General features: G+C 49.5%; 3 protein-coding genes across 3 annotated transcripts; 1 reads left to right on the forward strand and 2 right to left on the reverse strand.

The window, feature by feature from the left end:
* Positions 1-18: 18 nt before the first annotated feature.
* Positions 19-1,155, reverse strand: COCSUDRAFT_34638 (hypothetical protein). Its single transcript, XM_005642586.1, has 2 exons — positions 1,041-1,155; positions 19-731 (listed from the first exon to the last, which is right to left on the reverse strand). The coding sequence occupies exon 2, from the start codon at positions 499-501 to the stop codon at positions 253-255; it is 249 nt and encodes an 82-aa protein (XP_005642643.1). The 5' UTR covers positions 502-731; positions 1,041-1,155; the 3' UTR covers positions 19-252.
* Positions 1,156-2,198: 1,043 nt separating this feature from the next.
* On the reverse strand, positions 2,199-5,417 carry COCSUDRAFT_55033 (hypothetical protein). Its single transcript, XM_005642587.1, has 9 exons — positions 5,370-5,417; positions 5,163-5,261; positions 4,787-5,002; positions 4,393-4,474; positions 3,919-4,123; positions 3,686-3,761; positions 3,293-3,514; positions 2,937-3,067; positions 2,199-2,563 (listed from the first exon to the last, which is right to left on the reverse strand). The coding sequence occupies exons 5-9, from the start codon at positions 4,044-4,046 to the stop codon at positions 2,281-2,283; spliced, it is 840 nt and encodes a 279-aa protein (XP_005642644.1). The 5' UTR covers positions 4,047-4,123; positions 4,393-4,474; positions 4,787-5,002; positions 5,163-5,261; positions 5,370-5,417; the 3' UTR covers positions 2,199-2,280.
* Positions 5,418-7,913: 2,496 nt separating this feature from the next.
* Positions 7,914-11,007, forward strand: COCSUDRAFT_60592 (hypothetical protein; the record flags this gene model as incomplete). The annotated part of the gene is made up of 9 exons (XM_005642588.1): positions 7,914-7,931; positions 8,400-8,501; positions 8,804-8,938; positions 9,212-9,431; positions 9,634-9,740; positions 9,966-10,112; positions 10,303-10,417; positions 10,568-10,710; positions 10,864-11,007. The coding sequence occupies 9 exons, from the start codon at positions 7,914-7,916 to the stop codon at positions 11,005-11,007; spliced, it is 1,131 nt and encodes a 376-aa protein (XP_005642645.1).
* Between the last annotated feature and the right edge of the window lie 67 nt (positions 11,008-11,074).

Below are 11,074 nucleotides of genomic sequence, written 5' to 3' on the forward strand. Positions count from 1 at the left end.
ATTTTTCTCATTGCTTTACAACTCTAACCGAATCGTTTCTTTATGCTCTGACAGTATATATCCGTCAGAAAGACAAAGGTAACAAGTCATATCTACTTAGATATTATAAGTCATCATGATGTACTACATAGTATGTGCTTCATGATCAGATGTGTGTGGAATGTTCCTAGGATCAGACATAGGAACCATAAAATAACAAATCAGGTTGATATTGCTAATTAGTTTACAGCTGTTTCTGACAGTATATGTCCATCACAGATAAGAGGCAAGGAAAAGGACCTGATCACGATGCCATCTCTCGTATGTTATTGCCATCTTCGAGGTTATCCAGTTGCTCTCTAATTGGTAGCTCTTTATCTTCACAAAGAGGACTTCAAGGGGGTTTATCATCAAGCCATCGTAAGCAAAATCGTCATAAGGGTTTTGCCTGGTCAGCAAACATCGAGCAACACTGAGCGTTAAGATATAACAATTGTCAAATATCATGTGGAAGAGAGTCATCGTGCATGTGAACTTATCAACCCAGATTGCATCAGATTGTCATCTCCTATTTCTGGACAGGTGATTATCGACCAGAAGGTGGTCAGGTACGTACGCCCGCAGCATGACATTGATCAACAATTGGTCTGCCGAGCACTATCATGGAATGTTAATGTCACCAATGCAACTCCAGTGACTCACCCAGCGTTGCAGTCCCAGTTGGTCTCATTGCGCCAATCAACGCCTGTATACTATTTCATGAGAGCATCAATGCTGTATCCTGCTTTGAGAACGGCTCGGCTCGCCCCGACTTCAGAGAACCAAACAACATCATGCAATCTTTTATAGCATTGGAAGATCGTGCGTTCGCTTTGGAGTAAGTGCAGACCAACCTTCACGATAGGCATGAAAAATATTCAGAGTTTGCTCAAATGATGCCTCGTCAGCAAAGGAGGCTGTTGCAATGTCCGGGCTTGTCAATAAAAAGGATGAACAGTAAGGTTTTCAGAATTCACTCCAAATTTTGTGCAAGAGACATATCTTTCAAAAGAAGGACTTGCCTGATCCATTGCCACTATGTAGCTCTGCACATGTGGGTTTCTCCGCATCTCGTTTGCAGTATCTGATTTCCAGTATATAGGCTGACAACTTATGGTGCTGCCAACGAGCTTCACGTTCTGATCTATGCGTTGCGTATACAATCTAGTCCAGTGGATATCGGCCTGCAAACACGCATAAAAATCATGCATGCCTTATACTACCCCGCTGTCTCACATGCTACCATGATCATGGTCACACAGAAGTACAAGACATTAGAGAAACTTCATATTTACAAATACTTCGTTTTCTTTGAGGTCATTTTGCAAATCAGGTGAACCATTGTATGGAACGTACGCTATGATAGGAAGGCAGGAAAGGCCCACGAACCGACGAATTCATGAGAATCAAGAATTTGTAACCCTGTGGGTCTACATTTCCTGTTTGCAGTGCCCATCCTATGGTCCCCCAGTCGTAGCATTCATTTTCATGCTCAATGTATCTTGCATTTTCAGGAAGAGCAAGCAAGCTCAAAGATTTTGAAGTCCTTGTCTGCAACCAAAGGCGCCCAGAATCAGATACCAAGAATTCCCAAAAATTCCATGTCTTCATTTTACCAAATGTAATCTTTTCAAGCAGGGATACCTGCTGTACAATGAAGATGTATTCAGGAGTCACTGAACTCTACATGACGTCATAATGATGTCAGCGTCAGGATGATATATTTCGGATAGAAACAAGTTGTCATATGCTGTCATGATGACATCCCAATGATGACATGGGATCCCCAAACCCGATACGTTCTGATATCATAAAACGGGTGTCCTGGATATCATTTGTATGTCAAATAATGTCCATATGATGTCCGATTTCTGTCAGAAACTGGCTCGATCCTGATACCTTTTGATATCGTAAGTATGGTCCCAGTGGTTGTCTTTCTGATGACATGCGATATTAAATGTATAGCAGATGACGTGTAAAGAGCTTTACGTAACTTGTGCTGTGCAGGGTGCAATGTTGATGCCAGATGTTGATGCCAGCTTTTGTCAATGGTGCCACGCATGTCCAAGTGAAATTGACATAAATTGTGGTGTCACACAGAACTGGTATGGGCAATCTCAGGAGACGAGTGCTGTGATCTGGTCTGTCTGCACTTGCAATGTGCATTGCGAGGAGTCACAGGAAGAAGATCTTTTTACAGTACACCGCTCATGTGCATGCGTGAGACAGCACCAACATTGGATCAACCATCAGAGTTATCAGTCACCTGCCCACATACTTGTTGAAGTAGTATTTGTCATCCTCAGTGGGATCTTTTTGGAGCAGCACAGGGCGCACGATGCTGCAGATGTCAATGACATCGTACCAGGGGATAATTGCACCACTGGCAGAGGCGGTGGTGGCCCATTGTAGGCGCTGCATGGGCAGCTCTCCCTCCTCAGCATGGCAGAACCAGTGCACAAAGGCGCAGCGGTGCTCCGCCCCCTCTTTGTCCGTACAGCTGAAAACTAGCCGGAGCTGCGCGAACCAGTCCTCCTCCCCTGACCTGCAGAGCATAGAGGCACCTTAGATTGTGTTCATGAGGACAGGAGGACATGTGTCTAGTCACCAGCAACCACTACAGCACCATGCCGAAAATGACAAGCAATACTAACACTAACACTAATGGCGCTGGTCACTGCTGCTGCTTGCCACAAGGACGGCAATGGCCTGCTGATTCATTTATACAGACTGCAAATGAACTCAAGCTAGGTGAGATGTAGATCAGCACAGCCTGTTGCATGGCATGGTGCCATGTGCCCAGCACATGGGAGGCAGGTGCTGCCACATGCCTGCTGTACAGCCGATGCCGGAGCTACCTATGGGGAAATGAGGATGAGGATGAGGACTGATCTCGAAGAGTCATGTGTCAAGCATACCTGACGGTCACAAAGCTGAATGCCTCCCGTTTCCCAGCTCCGAACTCTGGCACCGCCCTTAGTATCACCGCCTCATGCGGTGAGCCCCTGTGAAGGCTGAGAGGCACAGCCAGTCCTGGACGCACCAACACCTGAACAGCAGGCCTCTACCAAATAAGGCGCTTGGAAGCATGCATACGGCCCAGATGTGCCAAGGGCACTTGCATGACTCCTTTTATATATCTTGTACAGAGGAGATCAGCGCAAGCTCAGCTCAGAGCTCAGGTAGTAAGCTCAGCTCAGCTCAGCTCAGCTCAGCTCAGCTCAGCTCAGCTGAGCTCAAAAAGTGCAGGCTACACTCTCAAACGCAAACGCACCAGATCCCCTTTGGCGTCCGGCAGCATGTCAAGATCTGCGGCGTCCGGTAGGCCTGCCAAAGCGCCCAGGTACAGCCGCAGGCAGCGCTCCAGGTGTACAAGCTCAGGCCGCCGCTCCAGCCACGCAGCATCAGCGCTTGAGCCGCTAGACAGCTGCTTGTAGTGCAGCTGCTTAGAATGGTTTATGAGCTGATGCGAGACTGTCTGCACCGCGAGCTGGCCCTGCGTTGTACCAAACAGACTTTATAAGCATGGATCTAAGATTGATCAATACCAGAAGACATTGACAAAGTGACAACGGCGGCACGCTGACTAGTGGATTAGCCGGTATACAAATCTGCAAGTAAGATCCTGAGGGTGTAAGACTCTTGCAAGGGGTATGCCGATGCGCACCGCACTCCTTGCTGGCATGTCTGCTGCTGGGTCTGCACTGACCGACCGTGCCAGATCCAGATTCCTGCCGTGATCCCTGATGTGCAGCAAAGGGTTCCCATGTTGAGTGCATGAACTTATGAGAGCATGGCAGGTTGTGCGATGCAGGCTTGGCATGCGTAAATTGGAAAACCCTATGGTCACAGAATCTCAATGGCAGGAGACCTGTGCAGAGTCAAGATGCTTGATCACACCTGTTCTTCCAAGCCGCCAGACTTCTTGTTGCTGTTGAGGTAACCCGCCTTGATGACCTTGTGCGTGGCCTCTCCTGGGGATGCTGAGGCCAGTGTCGCGCTGCCCAGCCAGCGGATGAGCGGCACATACTTGCCGTGGGCGTGAAATTTTGAGGTTTTGAAGCTCCTCAAACCCCCCAGTTTCTCTAGAGCCAGCATCTGGTACCTGCGCGCACAGCACCAACTGGGCTGTTTTTCATCAGTTTTCATTGTATTTGTGGCATCAACTGTCAGAAGAGATGGACTGGGCGAGCTCAAGATTCCTTGCAGTTTTATCAAGAGTACAGTGTCATGTCATGGATGCACAAGATTGCGCTAGGGGGGCAAAGAAAACCCGTCATGCCAGTCAGCTTGTATGCACTCAGTCATGTGCTGTCCAACAAGTGGCCTTCTGTTGTCTGAAGCGATTGCAGTGATGGAATGAAGGGGTGGCACCTGCGACAGTTGGCCTCAAGGCGCGCCAGGGACTCCTCATCGTGCACGTCCAGGTCCCGCAGCCGCTCAAAGTCCAGATACGCTGCATGTCAAACAGCACACTGGTTTTCACATGCCTGCAGATTTTAAGTTAAAGTAAAAATGGTGCCACACTGCCTTGGAATGCAGCCAGCACGCTGCACTTGTCCCCTAGGATTGGACTTATTGTTGTCATCTCCTCAAAAGACAGCATATATCGCATTTCTATGGGCACAATTACTAGAGCATTCAAAGAAGGGCAGCCGGCATGCGCTCACCAGGAATGACAACTCTCAGAGCAGTTGCCACCTCGCTCTCCAGTCCCAGGAGGGCAACAGGCAGGCAACGCAAAAGTGTAGCCTGCTGGCTCGCGTACATCTTCACCGTCGACAGCCCGCGGCTCGGCAGGGCCAGCCCATGCATGGGCTGAATGGTTGCCAGGCGCTCGTCAATGAGTGCGATGCCGTCCTCGTCCTCGGATTTTCTTGAGAAGGTCCAATGCACTCTCTGTGTCGCCCTTGTCTGCTTGATGCATTGGGTCTGGCTGGATGAGGTGGCAGCAATCAGTGCCAGCAAACCCAGCCAGTGGGGACTGCGCATGCACAAAGGGGCATCAGCAGAAGGACAGCATGTCAAAACAACAGCGTGCCCAACCCTTAACCCTAAATGTAAACCCTAACTGTAAGCCACGTCAAGATTGCACTGCGTCATGACAGGGGCAAACAGGGGGCAGCATTGCAGATGAGCACAACCTCTTCAGCACGTTGCAGGCTCCAGTCGTCCATCAGTTTCTTTGCCTGCCGCTTGCCATCCGCCCCTTCCTTCATCAGCTGCTTGATTCTCTTCACAATCTGCACATGCATAAAGCGAACCAATACTCAGTGCCTAGTCTTGAAATGATCACAGATGCAAGGTGCCCTGTATCAAGATATTGACTCCAAATGGCGAATGGATGTTACCTTTCTAGTACGCTTCTCGGTCCTTTGCATGTACAGGGCATCTGGATTGTCCAGCTGCTCTTTTGGGATCAGTGAGTGCACATCTGGGTGGTTTGAATTGGCTTTCACGAGCAGCAGGTTGTTGGCCTCCAGTCCATCTGCCACATAATTGCATGGGATGGGCACAAGCTTCATAGGAGTCCTTGAGGCTCCCACATAAAACGTCTGGCACCTGCATCATGCGAATTAGCTCAATACTATGCTCTCAGATGAACTCTGCTTTGCAATAGCCTGTTCATATTTTGCAATTTGCAGGCTTCTGTGCAATACCCAACAGCTGTACTGAAGATCACTCGACTATAGAGCTTTAGTGTCTCACATACCTGTAGCTATCTGCCTTTGGCTGCTCCAGAACCAAGTCGATGGATGGGTGGAGCACACTCCTCCTCAGCTCCTTCAGACTGCATGCATCACATGAATCATTATTGCGCAATGCCCCACTTGCCCCTCCCAAGCTACACTTGAATTGATCTGACAGAGCACTTATAAGACATGTTTGGAAACTGGGTGCTTGTCGATACACTCACTCTGCTTTGTCGCGCTTCTTATTGAGACCAATCTCTGCGCCCGTGAAGGATGGCAAGTATGCCAGGTAGCGGAACAGGCCGCCCTGCCGCATGATCCTGGGTGGAAGGGCCAAGAACACAACGATCGGGTGGACTTTGCGGCCAGAGGGGTTCACATGGGTCTCATCAGAATAATAGATGTATGGCAACACCCCCTCTGCGTCTGGGTGCTGCTCCTGCACAAATGCCTGCATGTTAATTATGAAGCAGTGAGGTCACAGCTCTTGCACACAGGCCAACACGTTAAGGATTCCACTTGTAACACAATCCGCAACAGATTGATTTGGTGAGGCGCCCAATGCCTCACCCATGTCTCATGCATCCACTGCCCGTCCCTAAGCTCACTGAATCTGTGTCCAGAGCGTGGCTTGAAATGGCTCTTCTGGATCTGCAGAGCACATGAGCAGATCAGTAAACCGCTGCAAGCAAAGGCAACTTGTGATAGACATTATCATTGCATACATCTCAAAGACGATTGCACGATGCACAGCTTGCCTGTGGATGGATCAGGAGCTCTTGCAGGAGCTCATGGAAGTCAGTCCTATAATGTACAAAAATATCCTTGCCGGACGCACTTGCCACAACAGCTTCTTTCCTCCAGGCCTGTACACCGCCACCGGGTGCTGCACATGAGCATCTTAGCTGGCATAGATCATGGCACACTGGTGCGTAAAGAAAGGGCTTCACCTGTTCATTTTGACTGTCCATGTACTTCTTGAATGCTCCAGATGACCTCCAGCGTATTGAGTGGGGCGTGTACTCAGGATCTGTGATGATCTTGAGCAAGTCATCTATCTTTCTCATGGACATCCCGGCCAGCAGGGGCTTTAGGCCCTCTTCAAACTTGTTCGGTACGGCTACAGCCGCTCTAGAGCTGACTAACACCTCTACAACGCTGTTTGCACTCTCAGATGCATCATCTGAATCTTCACTCACATTGCATGCCGAGCTATCCTCCACATTCATGGCTTGAGCGCCCTGCACTGGCCCGTCTACACAGTCAATATCGCCACCAGATTCATCAGCTGCAGACGCCGCAGCCAGCCCTTCTGACCTTTGCTGGGAATTTCCTGGATGCTCGGCAGGCCCCTCCGAGGCCTCTGAACTGCTTTGTGACGTGACACTGTCTGAGTTGGGGTGCGACCTTGAGTGATCTGTCCTTGAACCTGAAATACCTGATCCGTCTCCTGAAGATTCAGAACCATAATGCGCTTTTCTGGCCATGTGTATAGCTATAGCTTTGTCTGAATCGCCTCTGAATGGGCACCCGCGTTTTGGGCACGCGATCCTGCCTCGCTTGGGTGACTTTGGGCCGTCTTTTTCAGCCCTACGTTTCCTTTTCATCGGATCGAAATGTCGCACTGCTACAGGAGGCACTACATGGCTTTTTGCTTGACTGCTCCGGTAATGAGATCTCCCCAAAATTTCCAATGTCAACGCTGGTGAACGGGCAGAACGCAATATTTAAAGTGATTTAATGTCAGAAATGAAGAAATAATCATCTGAAAAGGTGATCGTGACATAGCAATTGTCCGCTACACCATCCGAAATCTGGGATCTGCTGTGAAAGAAAGTGGCTGCGAGGTTCGCAGCTGGCACAAAATTGTCTCCATTTAGTCTGTCACTTCTCACTGTGAGATGACATGCGAAGTACCCAATGCATCTTCTGCTGCAGCAACGACATGGTTGAAGGCGATCGCTGACTAATGGTTACCACGCAGTTATGCAAGACGGCCAATCTTGGAAACTTCTGCTGTGCTTTCTTTGCTGTGCACAGTGCACAAACGAATCCATGATATTACCCAGCAATCGCTGAGTACCGTTAGTTTCCTTGCCAAGATCAGTGGTGGAGCATTCTTTTCGCAGAAAGATAGGGAAAATGGCCTCGAGGAGAGGTAGAGGCAGTGCAAGAAATGCACTGAATTCAACGAAGGGAGACATGAACGGCGCATCGACGGTAATAAATTCACCCCTTCCTTATATGGCAATACAGAGCGGGGCTGCCATGATGTAAGCAATGTCTAACACGCCGAATGCTTCTAGAGGGATGTACTTTTTTTAGCATATGGATATCTTAGTAGACCACATGACCAAGTTGAGCACGTATCCTAAAGCTTTTATATGGATCATATGACTCTTTCTGCGGAAGGAGAGGTCTTGTCTTTTGGTCTTTCGACCACAAAGTCCTAGGGTCCTTTATTTTGGCCACCTTGATCGAAAAAACGCCAAGATCCGAATCGCCGATTTCAATCTGCACCATCTGGAGTTCATTGCGAGATGAATGGTCTAAAATTTAGGCTTTAAGCAGATTCAAGAGACCATGCTTGTTTCAAGAAGGCTTGCCGCCAAACGCGATCCGGTTCACATGCACGACAGCTAAACCGCCCTTGTTTGCTCGATTCTGAATATCTGGCTTTCCTTGCAGAGCAAAGGGGATCTGCAGTCAAAGGGCAATAAGGTGAGCGAGAAGGCGAAGAAGAAGGCCATGCAAGAGACTGGCAACTCCCTGGTCCAGAAAGAGTCCAAGGTAAGCAACTACGTGAAAACTTTTGTACATGTACATTGGGAGATCTGCGGAGAGGGAAAACTGTAGCAAAGAAGGTCCATGTCCATGCCGCCATCAAGTTGCATGGATTGCCTGTTATCAGAGAGGACCTCTATCGACTCAGGGACACATGGCATGCTTCGAATTGCATTGCTGTTTGGTTCCTTGCTGCCAGTACATGCAGGGTTTCTACATGCATCAACTGACCGCAATTCAGATCACTCTTGCTCTTTCCAGGGCTAGCCTTCCCAGCGCAAGATTGATAAGCCTTTGTGCATGTTCAGGGCCGTAACTCCAGCGCACCCTCTAAGGATGACGAAGCAAGTGAGGAAGATGACATGAGCAAAGGAGGAGCGGGTCCCTCAAAGGGAGGGAAAGGTGCCCACGGGGGGGGCAAGATGTCATCTGCTGCTGCCAAGGTGTGCATGCATGCCTGGCATGTGCATGCATGCCTGGCATGTGCATGCATGCCTGCCATGTGCATTCATGCCTACTAGAATGCCATGCCATCTGCAAATGCCTGCTCGCAGCAAAGCGTGTATTCTATGAATAAGAGCAACTTGTACTTTGCACAGCTGCGTTTCTTTACAGGGAATTGTTACGTTTCAAGAGTCCCACATTGACATGCATTGAGCAATTTGCTGCAACAGAGGCATGATGCCATGCTGATCTGATCCTTGCACATCTTCCAGGAATGGGCAGAGGAAGAAGGGGAAGACGATGAAGATGACGGTGCAGCAACCGAGACAGAGAGCGAGGATAGCAATGAAAGTGACAGTGCAGAGAATGACAGCAGCAGTGGCAGTGAGAGCGATGAGGACATTCCTGTGGCACGCAAGAAATCCTTCAAGACTGCAAAGAAGAGCAAGCCTCAGCCTCAGCTAAGAGTGAAGAGGAAAAAAAGCAAGCACAGTGCGTGGCTGCAGCATTTGGCTCAATTGTAGAACTTTGTCTGCCTATCTTCGCTCTGCAAGCAATGACATGCCAATACTGTTACATCTCACCTGGAGCAGGTTGACCGTGATTCACATTCTTCATTCAGGGTGCTGGTGGACACAAAGGTTGTCCCTTGCATGCACTTGGGGAATAAAATGGCATGTAATGATGCATGCAGGTAGTAAGAACAACAATCTGGAGCAGCTGCTGGAGTCCTTACTGGAAGAGAAACTTGCACAGCGATCGAAGGCATCTGGAAAGACTGCAGAGAGGAGCCGCTTGACCGTGAACTGGTGAGCCAACCTCAAAGTTGTTTGTACGCTGGCATTCTCTAACCAGCTGTGAGACATGCATTTGCTCGAGTAATTCCTGCTCAGTTTTAGCTCTAATGAGGTTTTGTTGAAGCGGTCTCATGGAAAGCAGTACCAGAGTTTTAAGGGCTTCAAATGAGGGGCTGCATCACTCACAACCAGTCACTGCTAGTCTTAAACAGAATGTGTGCATGGGCAGAAGAAGGACATCGTGCAATATTGCCATGAGAAGCTCTCCAAGAAGACGATGTACCCTTCATCCGCTGCCATGGAGAAGGCAGCAAAGAAGCTGGCGTCCAAGGAAGAGAATGGCAGCGCATCATTCAGACGCGCCATCGTCAAAGTGGTGCGTGGGAACTCAAGTACCTTCTGCAGCTCATGCATACATGTGCATGTACAAGCATGTGCCTGGTCGGTGTCTTGTTCATGCCAGATGGAAGAATGCAGCCACCCAATCCCAGCGCTGGGCTTGTCTCTTGTCATGTGAGGCTGCATCGTGCCTCTTATGGCCATGACGCCTCCTTGTCCTGTTGCAGATGCGCACCGCAATGACAAAGCAGGTGCGAGGAGAGACTGCCAAGGAGATCAAGGGAGCACGGATAAAGTACTATGGGCTCCTGAAGAAAGAGGAGATGGAGGCCATGCTGGCAGGTGAGAGTCTCTGCCCCGACCATTGCAGGAGTTCACTTCTCTGATAGAAGACAAGCGGCCTTATTGCACCATCCGTCCCATAGTGTGAACACATGGCTAACGTAGACACATGCTCAGAAGCACTGACTAATCACTGTGCGGTGGGCGCAGATGTGTCATACAGGAAGGATGGAGCACAGCAGTATGGCGCGCAACCCTTCTTGAGCCTGCTGCTGGACGTGTACAACCCGCCCAAGCAGGCAGGGGGCGCAATGCAACTGAGCGCAGCAGAGGTGGCCTTTGCCGAGATGGGTGTATGTGAGTTGGCCAGTGCAACTCTTTGAGTGATGCAGGTTTCAGAGGACACACACTCACTGCCATGGCGTGCTTTGCAATGCTTTTGAAATCAATGTGACCATGAGGTCATGCGATCCTGCCCGTTGATCGTGTCTGGCTGTGTTTGCCAGGTGTGGCTATTCCTGAACGGCATCCCTGAGTTTCCAAAGGACACCGCAGAAGGCAGAAAGCAGAGGCTGGAGTATGACCGCTTCCTTGCTGAGGCTGCAGCTGGGATCAACGAGAAGGCACTCATTGTGAAGAAGACCAACTGAAACCTTGTGTATGCAAGCATACACTGAGCGAGGCTTTAGCGTGACAGGCCTAGTAGGAGCAGGGGTT

Source organism: Coccomyxa subellipsoidea, assembly GCF_000258705.1.
Source record: "Coccomyxa subellipsoidea C-169, whole genome shotgun sequence".
Lineage (NCBI taxonomy): Eukaryota > Viridiplantae > Chlorophyta > Trebouxiophyceae > Coccomyxaceae > Coccomyxa > Coccomyxa subellipsoidea.